General features: G+C 37.7%; 2 protein-coding genes across 3 annotated transcripts in view; both read left to right on the plus strand.

Moving 5' to 3' along the window:
• js (jiangshi) overlaps positions 1–18,690 on the plus strand; it is a 141,444-nt gene extending 122,754 nt beyond the window's left edge. For both annotated transcript variants that reach the window (XM_074099636.1, XM_074099635.1), the window contains exons 3-5: positions 4,057–4,207; positions 11,119–11,240; positions 12,718–18,690. In XM_074099636.1, coding sequence (XP_073955737.1) covers positions 4,057–4,207; positions 11,119–11,240; positions 12,718–13,836 — 1,392 coding nt within the window. In that variant the 3' untranslated portion in view covers positions 13,837–18,690. The remainder of the gene's footprint in view (positions 1–4,056; positions 4,208–11,118; positions 11,241–12,717) is intronic.
• Positions 18,691–21,248: 2,558 nt separating this feature from the next.
• LOC141436401 (uncharacterized) lies at positions 21,249–23,917 on the plus strand. The gene is made up of 2 exons (XM_074099356.1): positions 21,249–21,665; positions 23,108–23,917. The coding sequence occupies exons 1-2, from the start codon at positions 21,249–21,251 to the stop codon at positions 23,915–23,917; spliced, it is 1,227 nt and encodes a 408-aa protein (XP_073955457.1).
• Positions 23,918–24,153: the final 236 nt, after the last annotated feature.

Raw genomic sequence — 24,153 nt, forward strand, 5'->3', positions numbered from 1 at the left:
TTTGTTGTTGCAGTCTGGATACATATTTATGAATCAAACGGCGTATACAAATATTTGCCAAATTGGTGTGTTTATATGTATATGGAACCCATTCATGTATACTTATTTTTGCCTACGAGGTGGATACATTTAAATGGAATTTATTTAAGTATGCAACTTCTGAAGCATTTTGTGATTACATAATACTGAAACAGTTTAATGAATACAATTTTTTGGTGTCAGTAATAGATACATATTTATGATGAAAATGTGTGGCTACATATTTTTCAATTTTTTTTGTGTATACATACTTTTAGACGTGACTGTACTTTTCACATTTTTTTAATTCTAAGCCATGATTGTTGAGCCACTTGCCACTGTTCGTAATTTGGCCTTGTAATGTTAATCTGGTTTATTAATGGCAAAATTTAATTCGAGTATTGTATAATTCGGCTAAATGAACAACTAGCCGTTACCCGTGACTCCGTCTGCGCAGAATTCGTGTAGGATAGGCTGCGTAGGATAAAACCTATCCTATGTCCTTCCCTGGGACTCAAACTATCTGTATACCGAATTTCTTCTTAACGGTTTAGCGGCTTAGACGTGATAAATTAAATTAACAAACAAACAAACAAACAGACACAGACTTACTCGCTTCGCTCGCATTAGAAATGGCTTAATGCCGTCTTAACTGAACTGTTGTACATTATGCCCGTGCAATTTTTGAAATATATGTCGGCGGCCGATCGCAAAATCCGCCAGATCACGAAATTCCTAGGCATATCGTGAAATGGCGCCATTTCGTAACATGCCTAAAAGTTGTCACGATGTGCCTGAGAAACAATACGGCACATCGATTAGAGCAACGCATTCGTCGATATTCACACGGCACATCGTGATCTGCCAAAAAAAATAAAAATTTTGGTAGGACGACCGAAGCCAGGCGTGGTTAGTATGATTTATGACCATAACGCACAAGCCGAGCGAGCGAAGCGAGCGTGCTTCGGCAGCGGCCGGCGACGTGCCGGAACCGATATGGCGGCGTTTCATGATATGCCTAGGAATTTCATGATCTGCCTAAACTAGCCAAAAAATGGCGGCGTTTCATGATATAAACATATATATAAATATCACGGGACAATTCACACCAATTGACCTAGTCCCAAAGTAAGCTTAGCAAAGCTTGTGTTATGGGTACTAAGCAACGGATAAATGATAATGCATGGCAGGGCATATCATGATATAAGAAAGAAAGAAAGAAAGAAAATAATTTATTTATAACAGCAATGACACATAATTAGTAAAAATAACAATAAGAAGTGTTGCCGCTATAAAAAGGCCCCTATATGCCCCCTATATGATATGCCCTAGAACTTTCATGATCTGGCTAAACGTCACTAGGCAAATATCTAAACGGTGAGTTTTGAACGATATGGCAGATGTCCCTTAGCCAATTTATGAAATGGTGCTTATTTCACGATATGCCTAGGAACTTCGTGATCTGGCGGATTTTACGATCGGCCGCCGACATATACAAAGATAACCGTTTACTTACACGATTCTGGTTACCATGGGAATGCAATAACTAAACGTCTTAAAGTTTGGCTTGAAAAAAAGGCAACGCTAACAATTTGAAAGGACAACTTTCGCTCGCACAATGCCATCTATTGATTGCAAACGAAGTTAACACGTCATCTTGAGAGCCGAGGTACGTCACCGTTCTTGGACAATGCTCTCTATTATTTTTTAAACTTAAAGTAAAAACCGGGATATCAAGTATCTTTTGTCTCAATACAGATCTTTGTCTATTGTACGCCAAGTTTCATGTAAATCCGTTCAACCGTTATTGCGTGATAGAGCAACAAACGTCCAAACATCTTCACAAACTTTCACATTTATTATGTTAGTAGGATAGTCGGATGACGAGTGGGTCAAAAATCCTGGTTCACACTGCTACACTGCCTGCAGATCAATTAAAAAAGAATACTTATGTACGTACATGAAGTTCAGGCTGTCTATCTTTATTTAGAGTAAATACTACCCACAGGCACCATACACTGCACATATTAGTCTATAGATATGTCAAGCAAAGTATTTTAAATAAATTATGTGCATGCATTGCTTACACCAATACAAAACAGCTACCTACTGCCAACCAACCGTGAAGTTTCATCAAAGAAAACTCCCACATTATGATACAAAATTATGCTTGAATGCGGACCCAAAACTGTGTTATTTAGACGATGACAGTACAGCCAAATTACGTGTATCTAGAAACGATTATGGTTATTTTGTTGGACTTTTTATAAGCAACATATTTGGAAAAATCCACTAATCAACAAACAGATTTTCCTAAGATTATATGTACTTACAGACAGTCTTTGTTTTTGCTGTAATTTTGGACTGTAAGATGGCAATAAATAGGTAAGTACTGTTATTTCAACTTTTGTCAATACTTATACAATAGTTTTAAAGTTTTCGTTCAAAACTACGTAGGTATAGTTTGATTCCTAAACTTCATGTCATACTTTAGGTATTTAAATGAAAAGTGAAATATCTCTGTGAAATCTAGATACATGACGCTTAACTACCTAATGTTTTTCATCATCATCATATCAGCCTAGGGCGTCCACTGTTGGACATAGGCCTTCCCAATAGACCTTTGGTTGCTTCGGTTGGAAGCGGCCTGCATCCACTTTACACCCGTATCCCGTTGGTGGACGTTGCTACGCTGCGCTTGCCGATTCGCGGTCTTCATAACCTATTATTTTTAATTTTCATCAAAGTCCAATGCTGTCTACACATTTAAACACAGAATTAAACCAAGTACATGTCTGATTAATGAGGGCTATCGTTTTTTGTCTCACTAGATGGCGCACTGTTGCGTGAGGTTTTTAAGTGTGGCTTTCAGAGTTTGTTATTACGGGCGTTAAAACAAAGTTTAGATTAAAATCATATTTAAAACACTTTAAAACCGTACCATAAAAATATCCAGCAAACACAGTGTTGCTTAGTCCCGTTTTGTTCGGAAAAAAAGGGAGGACAAAAGTTTCCGAAAGACAAAACTGTCTCAAAACACAGACATTCATTGCCCCATAATGCATGATTGTCATAATTAGTTTCAGGTTATGCAAAATATTCACAAAAAATTTCTTATTATAAATAAACCCGCGTAGCTCATCCAAAAACTATGAGATTTGACATTTCGGAGACCTCACGCTACACTAGCGCCTCTAGCGGCGAATTCATTCGCGATAGCCCTCATTGTTACAAGTTTTTTTAACTATACTTAACAATACCATTTTTTATGGCTCATCGTGTTAACAGCAAATTGTTTAATAGTTTACATTTTAATAACTTCCTCTTGTTATCTCGGAAGATGCGTGATTGCTTATTTAATTTGACAACGTAGTGATTATAGTTACAACATTATTAAACATATACGTTAGATCATGTATTGTAATGTAATCAATACACCTAAATCTTTTTTTGTTTAAAAATTGATTTCCGTATCATATTTGCCAATCAAAATGCCAATGCACGATTACGAGTATAAAGCATGTTCAGGTTTCTGTTTAAAATACATGATATTAAACCCTTAGGCATAGCAGAAATTTATTCGTTTTATGAGTTACCATCCGCGTCTGAGTAACTATGTTCAATTATTTCCAATTGTGTAACTTAGGTTATCTTGATACTAATAAATAAAATAATTTACTTGTTCCATAATGCGTGAAACTACATGATTTTTTTGGAACTATATTCGTATATGAGAACTAGCCAAGTCCGATCTTAGGCTTCAATATTAGTATCCTAAGTTATAAGAATAAAATTATATTTTAAGTTGGAAAATATTTTAAATTGTTATAAATAAATTTTAGGACTGACCATTGAACTTGGCACCCATTTAGATCTCATTTCTTTTGTCGTTAAACTCACTCAACCAATTAAGGCAATATCATATATTGAACTTGGCTCTCATTTTACATTTATGTTTTGATGAGAGAAATGTTTCTCTCTCTCTCCCTCTTTTAATGTATCACAAACGAAATCAACAAGTTTTCTGTCTTTTTCCAGGTGTACCACATGTGTGACGGCTTGGGACGCCAGTTCAGCTACACGTGCCCCAACACCACGCTGTTCCAACAGAGGATGCTGATCTGCGACCACTGGTATATGGTCAACTGCTCCAAATCGGAAAGCGACTATAGCGCCAACCTGCTCATCGGTGAGTGTCACATTATCAACACTGCACTGTTCTTAGTCACGATGCTCATTTATAACCAAGTCTGAAAGCGGCTATAACGCTTCTTCTCTTCTTCTTAAATTTAAGAGCTATGCGTAATTGCCACTCCGCACGGTCTTTGGCCAGCTGTTTGACTTCCTGATACACGACACCCCACCCTTTCCTTCACCTGATTAAAATAGGTCAATCTTGGTCTTCCTCTTCCTCGTTTTTCTTCTATTTTGCCTTCCAGTAGGTTAAGAAAGAAATTGTCGTGTTTATGGTTATCAGAGCTAAAAACTAATATCTCAGTTAGCTTGACGCTAATCAGTGAGTATCACATTTTCAACACTACGCTGTTTCAAGTCAGGATGAACTAGGACCACTAGTATATGGCCAATTACTCCAAGCAAATTACTGAAAACGGCTATATCGCCAACCTGCTCAGTGAGTGTCAGTATTATTTTATCATCAGCACCACGCTATTCCAACCGAGGATGCTTATTTTGCAATCACTTGTACTTATGCATGGTCTTCAACTATTTTAAGGCGGAGAGCAATTAAGACATCAACTTGCAACGTGCATTGATTGTCGACATCATCATCAGCACCATTCTGTTGCACGCGAAAATGCTCGTTTGAACATGATACACAGTTGGGCCAACCAACTTTTTTACCGACACTATCTGTCCGCGACATTTTTTAAACAATTGCAGATTTTTTGAAGTAAAAATGTTTTTTCTCTAATATATGGTATGCATGAATGAACCTATTGAAATATCTTGTTGGAAGTACGATTTTTTGGTAACGCCAGAGACAATTTTGGTAACGCAGGAGACGCCCAAAGTGTCGGTAAAATAGTTGATTGGCCCAGTTAACAGTTTCCGAGTCGTCTAAACCATCAGTATCAGTACTACTGTTACTGTTTACAGTACAAATTTATTCTCCCTACTTCTTCTTAGTCTAAGTGTGTGTGTGTCATGTGCAAACGTGCTCAACAGTATCATCACCATTAAAGCAATATGCTTGTAGATATCGTGTAGAATTTATTGAACTCTCTACAAATGCCTTGCTTATCTGTGAAGCTCATCTTTAACCTCTGTTGCCAAGTTGGAATAAATGTCATTCATGTTTTAGCTAGTAGGTACCTACTAAGTAATGCTAATTTGAGCCAACGCAAGCTAAATTTTATAAATACCACGCAGGGATACACTAGGCAGGCAGGGATACGCACGCACGCACGCACGCACGCACGCACGCACGCACACACACACACACACACACACACACACACACACACACACACACACACACACACACACACACACATCCGCCGCGAGGCAGCTCGGGGTCGGTTGAAGGGAGCCAAGGCTTTGGTTCTCTATCGTTTGCCCGAATTTCATGTGCCAAAAAGTAATTTATTTCTGAAATAGTATTTTCTTCAGATTAAACTAACCTAACCTTCTGCATTCTATAACATGACATCTAATTTAAAAAAAAACATTAAAACAGCACGGTTCTATATATTTTATGGCAAACTTTGGTATGGCAAGTGAAATTTGGGCAAATAAAATTCGGGCAAGTAAAAGTATACGCGAGGCTTCTATCTGCCCGCTCGAGTCTAATAGGTACTCGTAGAGCCAACAACTTTCAACTCCAACTTCTGGCAGGATGGCATGGTCTTCCATTTGGGAAGCAAGGATAAAAATTCCTAAATAACTTTTTTTTGTGTTTTAATGTCCTTTTGTGTTTTTTTTTATAACTTGAATTTTACAGCGCATTGGTTTGCTGTTTTGCAAATAAATAAATAAATTTCATTCGCTAGTGTGGCACGAATTTATCTCTTTCTATTTTTTTCCACTACGACGCTAAAAATAGTAAAGGCAGTTCAAAAAGGGGGTTGTAGGAAACATGTAGGTACATCCAACGTTTCTAATTTATAAATATTACCAAGGTGTAACCTTATCAGTTAATTTAGAATACCATTTGCTTTATTTATTTCAAGTTTGACAAGTAAAGATCAAGAACTCGTTATTATAAAGCATCACGTTCAAAAATAGCAAGGTTGATGCATCAAGGACTAATATGTAACATAAATAACAGTAGGTAGGTATAACAATTGTACAAACAACCATAACTATTAATTTACGAGGAAGTTCTCTAAGAATTCCTAAATTGCACCATTAGATGCCACAATCATCCCAATTAAACCAAACACTAGCGAGCACTTACGAACACGTTCGATGCTCCAAGCGGCTTTCGGAAGTGACCGCAGTTCCGAACAACCAAGGGCACGACATTGACACTTGATTGCGTCCATTCATGAACTCTATTATTGTATATGACCGCTCAATTTTCGATCTTCTATGTTATATAAGCTATAGTCTGTGGTGTGGAATGTTCCAAATTTAGAACGCCGTCAAGAATAGACAGTGATTGATATTTAATTCATTTTGATGGACCGTTGGCGTAGAATTATTCAGGTTGAGGTAACATGAATGGGCTTATTAAGATTATAATTGCGTTACATTGATGTGGCAATCATTAATCATTTGATGTGTATTGATGACGATGATTTTTGATTTGACCTCAGCTTTGTCATCGGTTTGGTGCAGCAGTACCTATGACTAATACAAACTACCTGCTGCTTAAGCAAGCTGTCCTTCTAGGGCATCTTATACTGAAGAACGTTCTAAGATTACACGCATAAAAGGATACATTTTTGACTAATCCTTCGACTCTTGAGGTGTATTTCCATTGAACAAGCCATTGAAGTGAGTGTGGAGCCTAGAGTTGACTTATGGCCTCCCGTAGACAGTAAGTTCAGCAAGTTTTTCGAAATTCATGTTGGAAATTACATTTGAAATGGTAAAAGATGAACAAGCTAAAAGGGTTCTTCTTAACTTCGTCATATTTTTATTTATGGGAGCACTAAAACATTTTATGGTGCTATTCAAATTCAACTAATTGCCGCTATGAATACAATAATTACGGCACTAACAGGCATAACAAACACGCCATCGCTACCTCATAATCATATCCACTCACTAAATTGCCTCCCAAATTGGTATATCACGGAGGGATACGGTCCAATGATTTATTTTGAAGGCTGGAGACTCATCCAAGGAAAAAAGTTAAACAACTTGCTAATAGATAACTGCTATACTCGCTAATCGCTACCTCATAATCATCCACTCACTAAATAAATTGGTACATCACGGAGGACGGTCCAATGATTTATTTTGAAGGCTAGAGACTCATCCAAGGAAAAAAGTTAAACAACTTGCTAATAGATAGGTACATTCTAAAATTACTCTTAAATAAATCCAGATAATTCATGAACAATTTTTTTCTACAGCTAAGCAGTAAGAAATAGCGGGGAAAGAAGATTATACAAAACCCAAATGTTAGTCAGATTTGCGCACGAAGTATTCCATACCAATGTCGAATGCCATGGTAACAGTACCCCGCTGGAATGGAACTCTAGAGAGTCTGTTAAAAACACTAAAATAACACTGAGTGACTCCCCCAAAAATTTCAAAAACAGACAGCCAAATGTTATTCGAACCATTGAAACAATAAGTTTAAGCCGTTGGTTGTAGCTTTTAGTGGTTTCACCGACGGCCTTTTAGAGGATAGTGGGTTAAAACCCGGGCTCGCATCTCTGAGTTTTTCGAAATTCATCCAGCTTTGATGATGATCAGGAAAATTCGGTAGGTAAACTAGTTAGCTCAGTGCATTAAAATCGTCAACGCCTTATAATTGAATACTTATCTAAGACTCATACAGTCGTTGAGGTGACAGCACGCCTCAATGACCTTTCACAGTTAAAGGCTACGGCAACCGGTTCGTTCATTGTTGGAAATGTCGCACGGATCATTGATAAAACAGCATATTCTAACAGAATTCTACTTAGCAACGCTAAATTCCACCTATACAATATGTTGCCAATGAACTATAATAAAACGTTGCTCCCTCACGACCTTACGACAGCTACGTCTATATGCAACAAATGTGTATTCATCAGCAGCTAAAGAAAAAAGTGTTAATTAAGTGGGAGTGTGCGATGTTTGAGGGTAGCTTATGTATTCTTGCTATTTTTGTATGTGTGTAGACATCGTTGATTCAAATTACAGCTACACCCACACACATACTACAGCTTTGTAATATACTTAATGTTAGAGAAAATACTCGATGTTTTCAAAACATTGACGTTTCTTCCGATACATCGAAAGACATCGATGTATTCCGATTCCGATTTATCGAATCGAAAAAAACATCATTTTTTTTCAAAGTGGACACCCCTACATCAACTCCACCTCCACACTGTGAGAACTGAACACACACAATTACACAAACCCAACTATCACCCCTACCCTTAGCCCCCACCACACTACTGACGCATTTCGAACTCAACCAGAGTTCGTCCTTAGAGCAACACAATCGTTGACCATGCTTCAAGATGTTAGATTACGCACATGTAGCCACCCGGAAAAACAGGAAAGGTAGAGCGTGTGGTTAAAACAATAAAAGAAGCTATGCTGGTAGATCATGATCATTTACGAAGGTACACGAAGTGTAGAGATGCTGTCAGCAGAACAGACGATCAACTATTTGACAGGTCCCAATCTTATCTGGGTATGGTATATCCCCCCCCCCCTGCCAAGGTTCTTGTGGCGCATTTTTCTCGGCAACAATGGTCTTTCCGGAAGCACTGTTAGTATAAAAAGCGACATGTAAAAAAGAGCCTTTTGCGATCAACTTGTTTGGGGTCCACCAGATACTGCTTCACATAAACTAATGAAAGATTAATTCACGATACGATGCACATTTTAGAAGATTAACATAAATAAAAATTATTGACATTATGATTCCTTTTTATCTCATTCTTATACTTACCGAAATGTAAAATTTAGTAAACAAACCGATAATTGCAAGTTCATTAAACCTAAAAACGTGATTTGACTCAGACCAACTACTTATTAACGTGTTTTTTGGCAAGTTCCAAAACCCAAGACCGAGGTTATTGCGATGACCCCTTTAGTTACAAATGTTTTTCGTGTCAGCATAATAAAACATGCATGATTCTAATAAGTTTTGGACAAGTATTAATGGAGTTTTTGCGGTTAATAAAGTAAACTCCTCACTCCTCGCTTTCCATCAGGCGTGATTGTGGCCAAACGCAAGCCTATATTGTATAAAAAAAAATTGTACAATCAACTTGAAGCAAAGTACAATGATCAATGAGTATGGAAAGTTTGTACAGAGAAGTCGCGGGAATGGTCAAATATTCTGACCCCCGAACTAGGTAAAAACCTGTATAAAAAAACTATGTTTTTTATTTTTATACACATCGTAGAGTAAGTAACAGTTAGGAACACTTTTCCGAATGGTAGATATTTAAGACCAGCGACATCTAGTAAGATGAGATCACACAAACTTATCTTAATACATTACTGTTCTGTTGCCCGTTACCGTGGAGACAGCAGATTGAAATAAGTCCAACATTATTTTAATCTGAGATAGTAAAGTTTTATATTAGTATTCATAACTTACCTATGTATAGTATACACATCTGATAAATGTTAAGAGACAAAAGCACTGCTTTCGTACTGTAGGTGAAGCTTTTAATCGACTTCAAAACAAGGAGGAGGTTATCAATTCGATCGATTTTTTTATTCTTGCATTATTTCCTAGGTGATTCATGCTCAGTCAATATTGATGTACCACCCGGTAAGATGATATGAATTCTAATACCTCCTAGCGAGGTGAAGGTTGCAATCTGATACTAGAAGTGCGGTCGACCGCAGTAGTAACACGTTCAACACCTTCCTATGTCAGTAATACTTACATCAAATGGATGAACTACATTATGCCCCCGCCTTCGTCCTTTTTGACATATGATAATACAAATGTCACACAGGCCCTTCAAACTCAAACTCTTTTCAAGTTCATTCTCAAAGCTACCAACACTGATCAAATTATAGCATTCCGGTTTTGTTGCTACAACTTCAAGTCTATCTAAAGATTTTTAAAAGTAACGTTTAGTCGCATCATCCTCGATTGTTTGTGCATCTAATTAATAATAATTGTTAAAATGGTCAGCATCCGCAGTGCTGGAGTCCGGTGTTTGTAATTAGGTAATTGGAAATAGAAAGTGATGTTACCTACCCACTTATTCACAGGTCTCTTAGCCGCCTTTTACGATACTACCGGAAAGAGATAGGTCCATTCTACTCCTGGCCATGCCAAGGCTCAGTATCATTATCATCTGTATATCATCCTATCAAATAATCAATATCTCTAATTCATAATCAATTTCATCATTTTACAATACAGGGTGTCTCTGGCTTTAAATTCAAGATTTGATTCTTCTCGCGAAACTAAGCTACTTTTGTTTTGTAACATTTTCAAAAAACCTAAATTTAGATCATTTAAAACCGTGTATCAGACATGGCGGTGTTATCGCCGTTTCTTGGTACGGGGGCCTTGAAATAATTTTTTCTCATTTATTTTACATCTCTAAGATAAACATTTATTAATGTACCGTCAATTTAGTATTTTATCACATATACATTGAAAACTACATTTAATTCGTGTGAAAAAAAAATAAAGGTGGTCATATTTTTAAAAAGTAAGTATCAGAACAAAAGCAGCTCAGTTATGCGTTTAGAATTTAACTCTGGATTTAAAGCCTTATGTTCAGAGACTCCCTGTATAATCTCATCTTTGGCCTAAATACGTCCCACTGTTATTGAACGCAGGCCTCCTCTCATGACGAATGGAAACTGCAGAGAAAATGGAGAATTTCCGGTATTCTCCAGTTTCTCTGTTAAGAAGAGGAGTAGATAACAAATCATCAACATAACCGGAATATTTTCCACTTGTTTTTTTAATTATACTCGACATTGCAGGTCAGCGCGACAAGCCCTTCGTGTCGGAAGCTGATATGCAGCAGCGCACTCCTCGGCCCGACATCCTCTCGGTTCCTCCCAACGGGAACTACTACGACGGGCTGAAGGAGTCGGAGACAAAGGTGAATAATTCTCCGCAAGGGTTAAGAGATTATGAGGGTAGATCTAGAGCCCACACCACCTATATCTACTTTGGCAGTAAATCCATTAGCAGCTGGAGAGTATACGCAGAGATATAGCCACATCGCTGACATTAAGTAGGTAATCAGAATAGACAGCGGCGGCCTTACTCATTGCGAGGCTCCGGGCGCCAGGTCATTGCGAGGCCCTTTGTCCGTCGTGAAAAGTAGGTCTGTAATGTGAAAATAAAAAAACACGATTTTTTTATTTTTGTTTGGTTTGTTGCACGAGGCCCCTGCAAGAGCGAGTCCCTTGCGGGCGATTGCCTTGTTCGCCACCCCCTAAGGCCGCCACTGAGAATAGAATTTTAAGGCTGCTCAAAATACGTTTAAACAGTGACTTTGTGGATCTTCCTTTCTTATGCATCATCAGCCGGAAGACGTCCATTGTTGAACAAAGGCCTCCTTAGAACACCACAGGCCACAATGAACGACAACTCGCCAAATCCACGAGTTGCCCGCAAGTCGCAACTCTTGTAGCACCCTCTGCTCCTTAGTTACTTGGCTCGCTATCAAGGTCAGGGATAGAAGTGACACCGGGACTGGAGACTTCATTATTAATTGTTAATAAAATAGCTATTAGAAAATTGAAGGGCTAGTAAAAAGAGAAGTGTGGCAAATTTTAACTTGAGTGGTCCAGAAGAGTCATAGAAAAGCTGTGACATACGGATAAAAAGAGTCCCTTTAAAGATTTTGCTTTTCACTTGGATGAAACAAACAAAGACATCTTTTAGGCTTTCTTTTTGTTTGTATAAGTAAAGCTTGGACGGATATTTTTGCTACATTGGCTTTGTTAAGCTTTGTGAAAGTGTTACCATTTACTGGAGTATTGATTGCGATTATACTTTTTATTTGCTGAATCAAGGGCGAGGACTTAATTAACGATACTTTCAAGACTGACCTTTTGAGAGCTTTGTATGTTTCACAGGTAACTAGGAAACAGAGCCATTAATACGAATGTGATATGCAATAATGGCCGGTGCAAACTTTATAGCAAACATAATCGTTTTACATATTTTTATGAATGATCAAAAATTGGTTTTGAATTTTTATTACACTTTAAATATTATTCGAAGAAGCAATGTAAAGCAAAATGCTTGATGTTTGTAGCGTGAGAGGTGACGTCATTTGTGTTCTGGGATGGCGTACATTGACAGCAGTATTTAATTTGTATGAAAAAAGGAAAATTCAAAGACTCCATTATTTTTAAAAGTCGCTGAACTAATGTTGTTCAGTTTGACGAGGACGGTCTACGTTTTAATTTTTTGCTCGTATTGCAGGCCACACCCTGTATACCTATTTTAAAATCACTTTTTTCACGTGTCTTCTTGTTCCAACCTTTAAGTTTAGCCTAACAAACATTAACAGCATACATACCTATATCTCATTTAGTTATCTTTATTTTTTTGTGTGTTTTCAGTATCCTGGCAACAGCATAGTTGGCATCGTTGATACTATTTCTACAAACAATGGATTGGACAGTGCGAAGCAGAATTATCGTCCACCCTCCTCCTGGTCCATGGGCATCGGCGAAAGACCTAAGACCCCTAACAGACCTAGACCTACACCAAATATTCAGACCAACTTACCAGAGGAGGATAACCTTACCGGAGCTGCCAGCCAACGGCCAAGCCTAGCTTTCGAATCAACACCATCTGATAGATTCACACAAAACACAGGTTTTCCAGTGACATCTACGGATAATGACGATAGGACATCAGTCTCACGCTCAACTACAGAAGCTGTAAGCTCTGAAGAATTCCACCTGGATGTCAGAATGAAAGACAAAGAAGACCCTGTCGTTACTTTCATTAAACGTTTCGATCCAAACTCACCTGATTCTATCAAAACTTCCATGACTAAAAGCGAAATTTTAAACATCAATCAGCAACTGCCTGATGCCCAAGTCAGTTCTGAAGAAGATAGGACCCCGAGAAAGAATAAAGACAACGGGAACACTGCTAACAGGATAGCTGGAGATCGGACTAAAGGTTTTACTGAGAGCAGTAGATTTGACTCTGTGAATGTCAAACCGACTGAGCCAACTGATACATTTAAGCCTTCGATTCCTAACAAAGAGTTATTACCCCCCAAGTCTGAGACCAGCGATCCACCATCAACAACTATAGGACCACCGATTTATTATGAATGGAAATGGGCAGTGCCAGCCTTTGATTTAGAGCCACCCAAAGCTGACAACCTAACAATTAATGCTACAGCAATCACTGCTCTTCCTCAAAGTAGAAACGCAGGGAGGAGCCCGTTCAGTTCAGTCACTAGACCAACTCCTGTAGAAGACGAGGTGAGGGCTCCAGAGAGGAATTCAGAATACAACATCAGCTCGTATTTCATTCCTGATTATGTATTTCCGCTAGATAAACCCCACCCTGGATACAGTAACGATGATGCTGAGACGTCTTTCAACGTTAAAGTAGCAAGGCCAGGTCGGGCGAGTTATGGGGAGAACCCTGCCTGTCCCCAATGCCATCCGGCATACGTCGTGCCTGGGACTTGTGAGCCCTGCGTCGTCAAACGGTAACAAGGAGCATATACTAACGCAGCCATAGACAACGATTATTTAAGTTTGAAATAGCAATGTGTAGTAAAATAATGATATTCTTTTGTCTGAATGTGTGCACTTTTTACAAAACTCTAGATTAGTCTAGATGGACACAATGCAAAAGACAAACAGAACATCGTCCTACCGTCAATTTCTGTATAAATAAATTATTATTAAGTTAGGAAACTGCAGGGTAAAAGAAGTTTCAGTAACCGATGAGCCAATAATTTTTAAACCCAGTCTTTTAATTTTATTTAAGTGAGAAGGTACCTACTTACCGAACTCAGTATGAATTTATTTACAGAAAAACAATCAAAGCCACGTAGGATCTATTAGTTAGCAAGGGTACGGTTAATGTATGGTACGAGTATAATGGTATATAGTTTTTCCTACTCAGAATCAAGAGCACAATCGATTCCGATAGTTTAAAAAAAAAAACAAAAGAAATGACAGTTTTGCGACATTTTTTTCATACACTCAGTATGGACGTGACAATTTTTTTTTTCAGATCTTGAAAAGTATCTTGCTGGTATATTTTTGATAGTACTTAACAGAAATATACTAGCAACAACAATGCAGCCTTACCCGGCTCTAGAGTTAAATTTTACGCTGTGGGACGGGCGCAGGCTGAAAATCAGCGCTGCAAGTTTCCTTTGCTCGCAGCTTATGCTGAGCCCATTGCCACCTTCTTACGTGGAATTGTTTTTTTACTGTGTAGTCTTATTTTCTGTGGCAATAAATGATTTTATTATTATTAAAAAAAACTGACTAATAAAATTTTGTATGAAAAAATGGGGAGATTTTTTTTAACGATCGGAATCGATTGTGCTCTTGATTTTGAGTAGGAAAAACGATTTTATTCCAAAATTTCAAAAAAGGTGAGGGTACACTTTTAAAAAAAGAAATTACGCCCAGGTCTTTCATTCCAGGTCAATAAATAGGGGATCGTACACTAACCGCACCCGGTAACGATTCCCAGTCATTGTACCTAGAAGTATAAATATCGTAACTGTATGCTAAGTTATCCTAAGCTTAATCCAAAAGTCATTTTATCTAACGTGCTAGGAATCACAATCTCATTTGCTATCTATTTCTTTCGAACGGTAAAGAGTCAGGGCAGAAAGAGAGTGGATGCGAGCCTGCGCGTTAGACATTATGGCCTCAGGTTCTCGAAGAAATGCAGTGCCAGCCAAATCTAACCCCTGATCAAGGTAGAGCGAGATTGTCTATATCGGTTTCGCACCTCTCAAAAGGTGTCATCTAATAGTAGATTGTACAACAAGAGCATAAAACGAACCATTTTACTCAAGACGTTCATATAGATAGACACGTCGAGAGGAAAATGGGTTTAATGCTCGACTTTTACACTCTACTTTTCTTTTAGATTGCGAGGAAATCAAATAGCAACAGCGGAAACAATTGTTCACCTTCTATGTACCTTTTATTTTTCATGCATTATTATATTTTAGTTTTATTTTGATTGATTTTTAATTTTATATAAATTAAAAATTATTAAAAAAATATGTAAAAACTTTTTGTTTGTGGCTGTTGACACCTGATCAAGTAACGGTCTTAGACGAAGATTTTACTTTATGCACTAGAGCATAAAAAGACATTTTATGTCGCCTAGATCCAGCATAAACACGAACTTTACGAGCATGAGAAGTGAAAATTTTATTTTGCACTGGAAACTGTAAAATGGTTCCCTTTTCCATCTGTCGCCTAGAGCGGCCGTCCGCTTGTCTTGCTCTATCCCAGCTGGGCTAATATGAAACTCGAAACTCGAAGTTCGTGTCGTGCGGTCCCTCTGACACTTATACGCTTATACTATTTAATAAGAGAGCGAGAGGGACGGTACGATACGAACTTCGAGTTTCGAGTTTCGTAGTAACCCTGCAGGGCCGCCACTGAAGAAATTAATGTAGTTAAAAAAAGTTACCTTGCCAATGAGGGCTATCGTTTTTTGTCTCACTAGATGGCGCACTGTTGCGTGAGGTTTTTAAGTGTGGCTTTCAGAGTCTGTTATTACGGGCGTTAAAACGAAGTTTAGATTGAAATCATATTTAAAACACCTTAAAACCGTACCATAAAAATATCCAGCAACCACAGTGTTGCTTAGTCCCGTTTTGTTCGGAAAAAAAGGGAGGACAAAAGTTTCCGAAAGACAAAACTGTCTCAAAACACAGACATTCATTGCCCAGTAACGCATAATTGCCATAATTAATTTCAGGTTATGCAAAATATTCACAAAAAAAATCTTATCCTACTATAATATTATAAATGTGAAAGTTTGTGAGTGAGTGAGTATGTTTGTTACTTTTTCACGCTGAAACGGCTGGACGGATTTGGATGAAATTTGGCGAAAAGTTAGTTTATAACCTGGATTAAAACATAGGATACTTTTTATCCCGATATTCCCACGGGATAGGGATAAAATCTCGAAATAATAACCGCTGGGCTTAGAGTCATGAAATTTGGTATGTAGGTAGTTGGACGTCTGGAATAACACATAAGCGACTTTTTGACCCGATATTCCCACGGGATACCTAGGGATAAAATCTCGAAATAACAACCACTGGGTTTAGAGCCATGAAATTTGGTATGTAGGTAGCTGGACCTCTGGAATAACACATAAGCTAATTTTTACCCCGATATTCCCACGGGATAGGGATAAAATCTTGAAATAATAACCGCTGAGCTGAGAGTCATGAAATTTGGTATGTAGGTAGTTGGACGTCTGGAATAACACACAAGCAACTTTTTGACCCGATATTCCCACGGGATATCTAGGGATAAAATCTTGAAATAACAATCGCTGGGCTTAGAGCCATGAAATTTAGTATGTAGGTAGCTGGACCTCTAAAATAACACATAGGCTACTTTTTATTTCGATATTCCCACGGGATAGGGATAAAATCTTGAAATAATAACCGCTGGGCTTAGAGTCATGAAATTTAGTATGTAGGTAGCTGGACGTCTAGAATAACACCTAAGCGACTTTTTGACCCGATATTCTCACGGGATACCTAGGGATAAAATCTTGAAATGACAACCACTGGGCTTAGAGCCATGAAATTTGGTATCTAGGTAGCTGGATCTATAAAATAACACATATGCTATTTTTTACCCCGATATTCCCACGGGATAGGGATTAAATCTCGAAATAATAACCGCTGGGCTTAGAGTTATGACATTTAGTATGTAGGTAGCTGGACGTCTAGAATAACACATAAGCGACTTTTTGACCCGATATTCCCACGGGATACTTAGGGATGATATCTCGAAATAACCACCACTGGGCTTAGAGCCATGAAATTTGGTATGTAGGTAGCTGGACCTCTGGAATAACACATAGGCTATTTTTTATTCCGATATTCCCACGGGATAGGGATAAAATCTTGAAATAATAACCGCTGAGCTTAGAGTCATGAAATTTGGTATGTAGGTAGCTGGATGTCTAGAAAAACACATAGACGATTTTTTGACACGATATTCCCACGGGGTACCTAGGGATAAAATGTCGAAATAACAACCGCTGGGCTTAGAGGCATGAAATTTGGTATGTAGGTAGCCGGACGTCTGGAATAACACATACGCTACTTTTTATTCCGATATTCCCACGGGATAGTTTTGTAACTAAGGGACCCCATACATCCCTGTATTATTATTATTATTATTTTGTATTTTTTTCTTTAATTGTGTACTGTAGTTCTTGAGTATTTTATTTGTAATTATTTTATTTTGAAAAAATGACTTTCTGCCAAGTTTCTTGCGGCGCATTCTTCTTGGCAATGATGGTCTTTCCGAAAGCGCTGGTAGTTTATAAATGACATGTAAAAGTGCCCATTGCGGCCTATTTACTGAATAAATTATTTGAATTTGAATTTGGATTGGGACAAATTTGAAATTTCAGCACTGGGTTTAGGGTCTTGAATTTTGTGCAGTCATTCACAACACAGCCTCAATGAAGACCACGATATAAATTTTGGAAATTTCCAGGGGAATTTTGTAAAATCCCGAAAATTTGAATTGCAACTACCAGACCGAATAGTTTACGCGTGCGAAGCCGCGGGTAAAAGCTAGTTATAAATAAACCCGCGTAGCTCACCCAAAAAACTATGAGTTTTGACATTTCGGAGACCTCACGCTACACTAGCGCCTCTAGCGGCGAATTCATTCGCGATAGCCCTCATTTGCCACTCGGTAGAAGGGGTAATCACTATTTACCGGACGTACAATACCGACATGGAAATACCGACATGATATTTTGTGACACGCCCATAGAAACTTGTCAGTTTAACACCAGTTTGTATGGGCGTGTAAACGAAATATCGGGTCGGTATTTCCATGTCGGTATTATCCGTGCCGGTAAATAGTGTCACCCGGTGGAAGTAATGAATGACAGTTCGTTAACACTATACTCAGAAATATAATATTTTTACTTCAACTATTTTATTTTATATAATGATTGCAAGCAAACTACTTAATATTTAGTTAAGTACCAAAGTGATTACATATGTTGAATTTTGAATTACTCGATGACTGCTCTACACATAATAAAATTGTACTCGGTCGGTTAATATAACTATCAGCCTAATGTAAAGTTCAAATAAATTATAGGCGAAACAATTATTTACTAATTAGTACTCATTTCTTAATTAAATTGATTAATGGTTAGCGGTTGAATAAATGTGACATTCATACAAATAATTAAATATAAGAAGTCAGTGTTAGTTATTTATAATTTTGTATAGTTTTGTAGTTATTACTCTTCTGTATAAAGTGTGCATAATAAGAATTATTACCTACCTATTAAAATAACATTACCATTAACAGATTGTTTTTTTTTCATACAACTGTCGAGTATACAATACATATGTCGAGTAAAATACAAGTTTTAGACGGTTTTAGGTAAAAGCCGTCTGAGGCTAACCAGCAACAGTCCGTTAAAAAACAAGTTTTAAAACAATTTATGGCTGTGGTTCAGTAAAATAAAAAAATAAATATCACGGGACAATTCACACCAACTTACCTAGTCCCAAAGTAAGCTTAGCAAAGCTTGTGTTATGGGTACTAAGCAACGGATAAATATAATTATATAGATAGATACATACTTAAATACATATTAAACACCCAAGACCCGAGAACAAACATTCGTATTTTTCATACAAATATCTGCCCCGACACGGGAATCGAACCCGGGACCTCAAGCTTCGTAGTCAGGTTCTCTAACCACTAGGCCATCTGGTCGTCTAAAAAAAGTAAAAGTATTGTAGAAAACCAAGTTTACTTTAATTTATATGAGGAGTACTGGTAGATTAATAGTGACGGCGTGTATCTTAAAGTTCAATATTTACCTACCTAGTTGTTGTTGTTGTTGCTTCTTTAATAAATATGTTTCTGTCCATCGGAGGACAATTTTGCCAGTGTCTAGTAGTTTTGCCGTTGTACGGTAAAAAAAATCTAGAAAACGAAATATGAGAGGTAATGGTGGATGAACGATCACCTACCTAGTTTTAAATTAGCTCAATTAATATTTATCGATTTACTGTCATTTAGTGCAAATGGAAAATGGACAACTCGACAATTTGACATTATACGTCAAAGCAGAAAAATGACAATTTGAAATACATCAACATAAGAAGGAAAATTGACCATCTTTAATAGGTATAAGTACTTACCTAAATAGTGAAAATAAAATCTTGTCCCATGGTAAAATTGACAAATTTGATTACGCCGAAAATAAACGACCACTTGTTTTGTATTTACGTATACTTACTCAGAAATATGACGAATTGTAAATAATTATTATGTTTCACCCGAAAATAAATCATTTGTTTTGGGCCTACATTATCAAATTATTACTTACTTGATTTAAACGATAACCATTTATTGCTTATTTTATTTTGCTTATACTTTATATAATGGACAATATTCCATTTGGGTTTAATTAACAACAGAAAAAATTGTAAATATTTTTAACAAAATTCACTTTTTTGGATGGTTTTGGTTATGATCCAAATTCAAAATGGTCAATTAAAGTGGACGATTTTCCATTTGCACCGAAGGACAGTAAGTAAATCATATTATCGCTTAGGCTTAGAAGTTGAATGAACACGCATAACATTGTTTTAAAACCCGCGCAAATCTACCTAATAGCGCTAGGAGCTTGTCAAGTTGACAGACTCGTCGAACAGCATTCATAGCGTTAGCGCGGGTATGTATTATAAGACCGATAAACGAAAGACCGAATTTCACAAGACCTATGGACGGAAGGCCGAATATTAAAACGTAGAATGGATATATGACGGAAAGTTTGAAATCCCGAAAGTACATTTGACCGGCAGCCTAAAACCCGAAGACCACAATCCGAAGATCAAAATACCTACACTCGAAAGGTCGAAAACTCATAATGCCGAACAGTCATAATCACTACAAGTAAAATAATCGACAATCAATATATCGAAAATCAAAATACCGAAACTGCCGTTGTGCGAGCGAGCGAAGCGAGCGAGCAAGACGGTTCGCAGCAGAAGCGACTCGGATAGGTTAGGTTCAGAAGGCTAAGGCGGGAACGAAGCGGAGCGTAGTTCCCGCCTTAGTCTTCGATGTTAGGTTTTTTTTATAGCAGGCAAGATACTTAACTGCCACTAAGAAAGTAGGTTGGATAAGATTCAACAGCAAAGATCATTTGTGAAGCAATATTATCCGGGCTGCTATAAAAAAAAACCTAATATCGAAGGCTAAGGCGGGAGCTACGCTCCGCTTCGCTCCCGCCTTAGCCTTCTGAACCTAACCTATCCAAGTCGCTTTTGCCTCGAACCGTCTTGCTCGCTCGCTTCGCTCGCTCGCACATATCAAACTTTTTTACTTTCGGTATTTTGTACTTTCGGTATTCTGAATTTCGATTTGTTAAGTGTCGATATTTCGACTGTAGGTAATATGATTTTTCGGTATTATAATAGGTACATACCCCATTTTCGGATTTTGTACTTTCGGTCATTTAAAAATAGATATTTCGACCTTCGGTGTATCGGTTGTCGGTATTTTGTACATTCGGTATTCTGAATTTCGATGTGTTATGCGTCGACATTTCAACTGTAGGTATTATGATTTGTCGGTCTTATAATACATACCCGTTAGCGCTGTAGGTTTGCTAGCGACTCCCCGAACATATCTAGTCTACTTGAACAAGCGCTGGTACGTACGTAATAAAAAAGTTGTTGTCTATGGGTTTTCTTTTAAGCCGGGTCCGCTGCGACGAAAATCTTTACAAAACATTGTTTGTCTAACATGTTAGCCAAACATGTTAGTAAAAGTGCCCGTCCGTTGCAACATTAATTAAAAAACGTTTTTGTTGTTCCAAACATTGTTCACGCACAAAATTTATCATGAATACCGACGAAGAGGACGTCTTATCTGTGTTGGCGGTGATGGATCTGATCCAAAGAAGTCAAAACAGGAATAGATTTCGTGTCAGGCCTTACTTGCAGCAACGCTCGTTTAACATATACCAAGAATTGCAAGTTGAAGACAGATTTGGATTAAAAAACTTTTTTCGCTGTTCAGAGAGTGATTTTGAAGAACTGTTATTATTAATATTGCCAGATATACAGAAAAAAACAACGTGGCGGAATGATGTCATTCCACCTGACATGAGATTAGGTGCGACTTTACGATATTTAGCGACGGGAGACAGCTACACCAGTTTAATGTACCAACTGAGAATATCTAAACAACAACTGTCAGAACTGGTTCCAGAAGTGTGCATGGCTCTTTACAAGAGCCTAAAAAATTTATATCTAAAGGTAAGCAATTTTTATCTGTAATAATTGTACATTTGGGGCTGTGGCTTGTTTCATTTGAAATTCATCACAGCTTTTTTGGCCGGGATACACGAGGCTTGTTTTTCAAGCCAGAGTAGCAAGATAGTGCTAACTAGTAAGCTAGCAAGCTAGTGCGTCTATTCTCGTGTATACAAAACTAGCCTGCTGTCAGGCTAGTAGTACCATATGTTCAAAAGAGGACAGTATGACTGACTTACTAGCTCCTACCCTAGCTTGCTATCCTGGCTTGAAAAACTAGCCTCGTGTATCCCGGCCATTTTGGTGAAGTGAAACGCTGCGAGGAAACCTGCACATATCTATGACGCCAATCAAATGTCATATAGGTACTATAGGCTTTTGATGATGAGGTGAGATTTGTTTACATATCATGTAAAGTTGAGAATTAAAATGAAATATTCTTTGGGCACAATAATATTTATTTTTAAGTATAGGTACATCTTATAGCTACGTTGTAGTCTTAGGTAACTTTACGGTAATTTATTTATTGAATTTTAACAAATAATCAATTGCTTCCGTCGTTTCTTGATCGCAAATCTCAGTATTTTCCATTTGAGCAGATGAAGAACTAGGCCTAACTATGGTTTTATTATCTATTATAAACACTGCTGGCAGTTCCTCCAGATTATTATACTGTGATGGCTTAGATTCTCTAATTAAATGTCCATCATTTGATAAACCTATAACCGTATTTAACGGACAATATGTAGGCAGGGCATTATTTGATGGTGATAACATTGCTGATGACTGCATTGGTTTTGACTGTCGCAAGTCTGGCTGTACGCAGACCGATGTGCCAGCAATTTGAATTGATGGCTGCTTATTGATGGTAGATTGTACTTCATGTATGTCTGACTGTCCATAGAAAGAAGTGTTTGGTTCTGTATCATTTAAAGTCATAGGCGACTCTGGGTTTTCTAATAACTCGCAAGAATAGTCAGAATAATCACTCGTACTGGTAGTAGATCTATGGTTAAGATTTGCCACTTCACAATTGTAGAATAGAGTTTGGATGTCTAATTTTAATTTGCTTTGTTCGATTGGCCGAAACTTTTTTAATTGAGCAGCAACATATACGCCAAATGAAGTAACATCATCCAAATCTGTACTCGATGGTTGTCTTTCTTTGATGGCTTTCAAAGTTGACATGGCCTCAGAATAAAGGGCGGTATTTCTATTTCTTTTCTTATTAGGAAACTTAGATGGCGGTGGCAGTGCCGTCGGGGCTGGTAGCGGTAGCGGGGTTGCTGGTGGCGGTGTCGGCGTAGCTGGTGGCGGTGTCGGTGTAGCTGGTGGCGGTGTCGGTGTAGCTGGTGGCGGTGTCGGCGTAGCTAGTAGTGATGATGACGTGCTTTGTGGTGATGGTATCTGAAATATAACAATAACATTTATTTATTTGTTCACAGATGCCTTCAACTGAGGCTGAATGGAGAAGGATATCAGCTGGGTTCAACTCTAGGTGGAATTTTCCTCATGGCATAGGTGCCTTGGATGGCAAACATGTCATAATGGAAGCCCCAGCAAATACCGGCAGTCTTTATTATAATTATAAAAAAACATTTAGCATAGTACTTCTTGCTATGGCAGATTATGATTATAACTTCATTTATATTGATGTTGGCAGCCAAGGGAGAATATCTGATGGAGGAGTCTTCCAGAATTCATCGCTGTCCCGAGCCCTAAATAGTAATACTTTAGGATTGCCTACAGATGAACCATTGCCCGGAGAAGAAGTAAATTTGCCATATGTTATATTGGCTGATGCTGCCTTTCCATTATCACACCACATAATGAAACCTTACAGCGGTGATCATGAACAAGGTTCACCAGAGAGAATATTCAATTACAGATTAAGCCGAGCTCGACGGATTATAGAAAATACCTTTGGTATATTAGCGTCTGTATTTCGGGTTTTTAAAAAGCCCCTGACTGTAGAAGTCAAAACTGCAATATCGGTCATATTAGCTAGTGTAGTTTTACACAATTACCTCAGAAGAAATAACATCAGCAGAAACTTATATTCACCACAAGGCACTTTTGACACTGAAGAAAATGGTAACTTGATACCTGGTCAATGGAGAACTGAAGCACAAATGGAGGGCTTGCAACCACTACCACGATTACCAAGACGAACAGCCGTAGATAGCCAGCGGATTCGAGATAATTTTGCCTCATACTTTGTCAGCGAGAGAGGAATGGTTCCATGGCAGTATTAGTATGTCATCTTGGCATTTATATATACTTTTATATTATTGTTTCTGCTTCATTGAAGAATAAAATATATAACTAGTTATAAACATATTATAAATATAAACGTAGTTGCAGTTTTATTATTCTTTACGTTGCAAATCATTTTAATAGGCAGCAAACAAGATAACCTAACAAATTAATACTTGTAGGTATTAAAATGTTAAATAATATAATAAGTGTGAAAAAATAAGTACTTACCATA

This window comes from Choristoneura fumiferana, chromosome 16 (genome assembly GCF_025370935.1).
Source record: "Choristoneura fumiferana chromosome 16, NRCan_CFum_1, whole genome shotgun sequence".
In the NCBI taxonomy this organism is placed as follows: Eukaryota; Metazoa; Arthropoda; class Insecta; order Lepidoptera; family Tortricidae; genus Choristoneura; species Choristoneura fumiferana.

What these genes read in the sequence shown, in the direction of transcription:
- LOC141436401 (XM_074099356.1), top strand. Translation starts at nt 21,249, where the DNA reads ATGAATACCGACGAAGAGGACGTCTTATCTGTGTTGGCGGTGATGGAT. An exon ending in TAAAAAATTTATATCTAAAG is followed by an intron (nt 21,666 to 23,107) that starts GTAAGCAATTTT and finishes ATTTGTTCACAG; the next exon opens with ATGCCTTCAACTGAGGCTGA.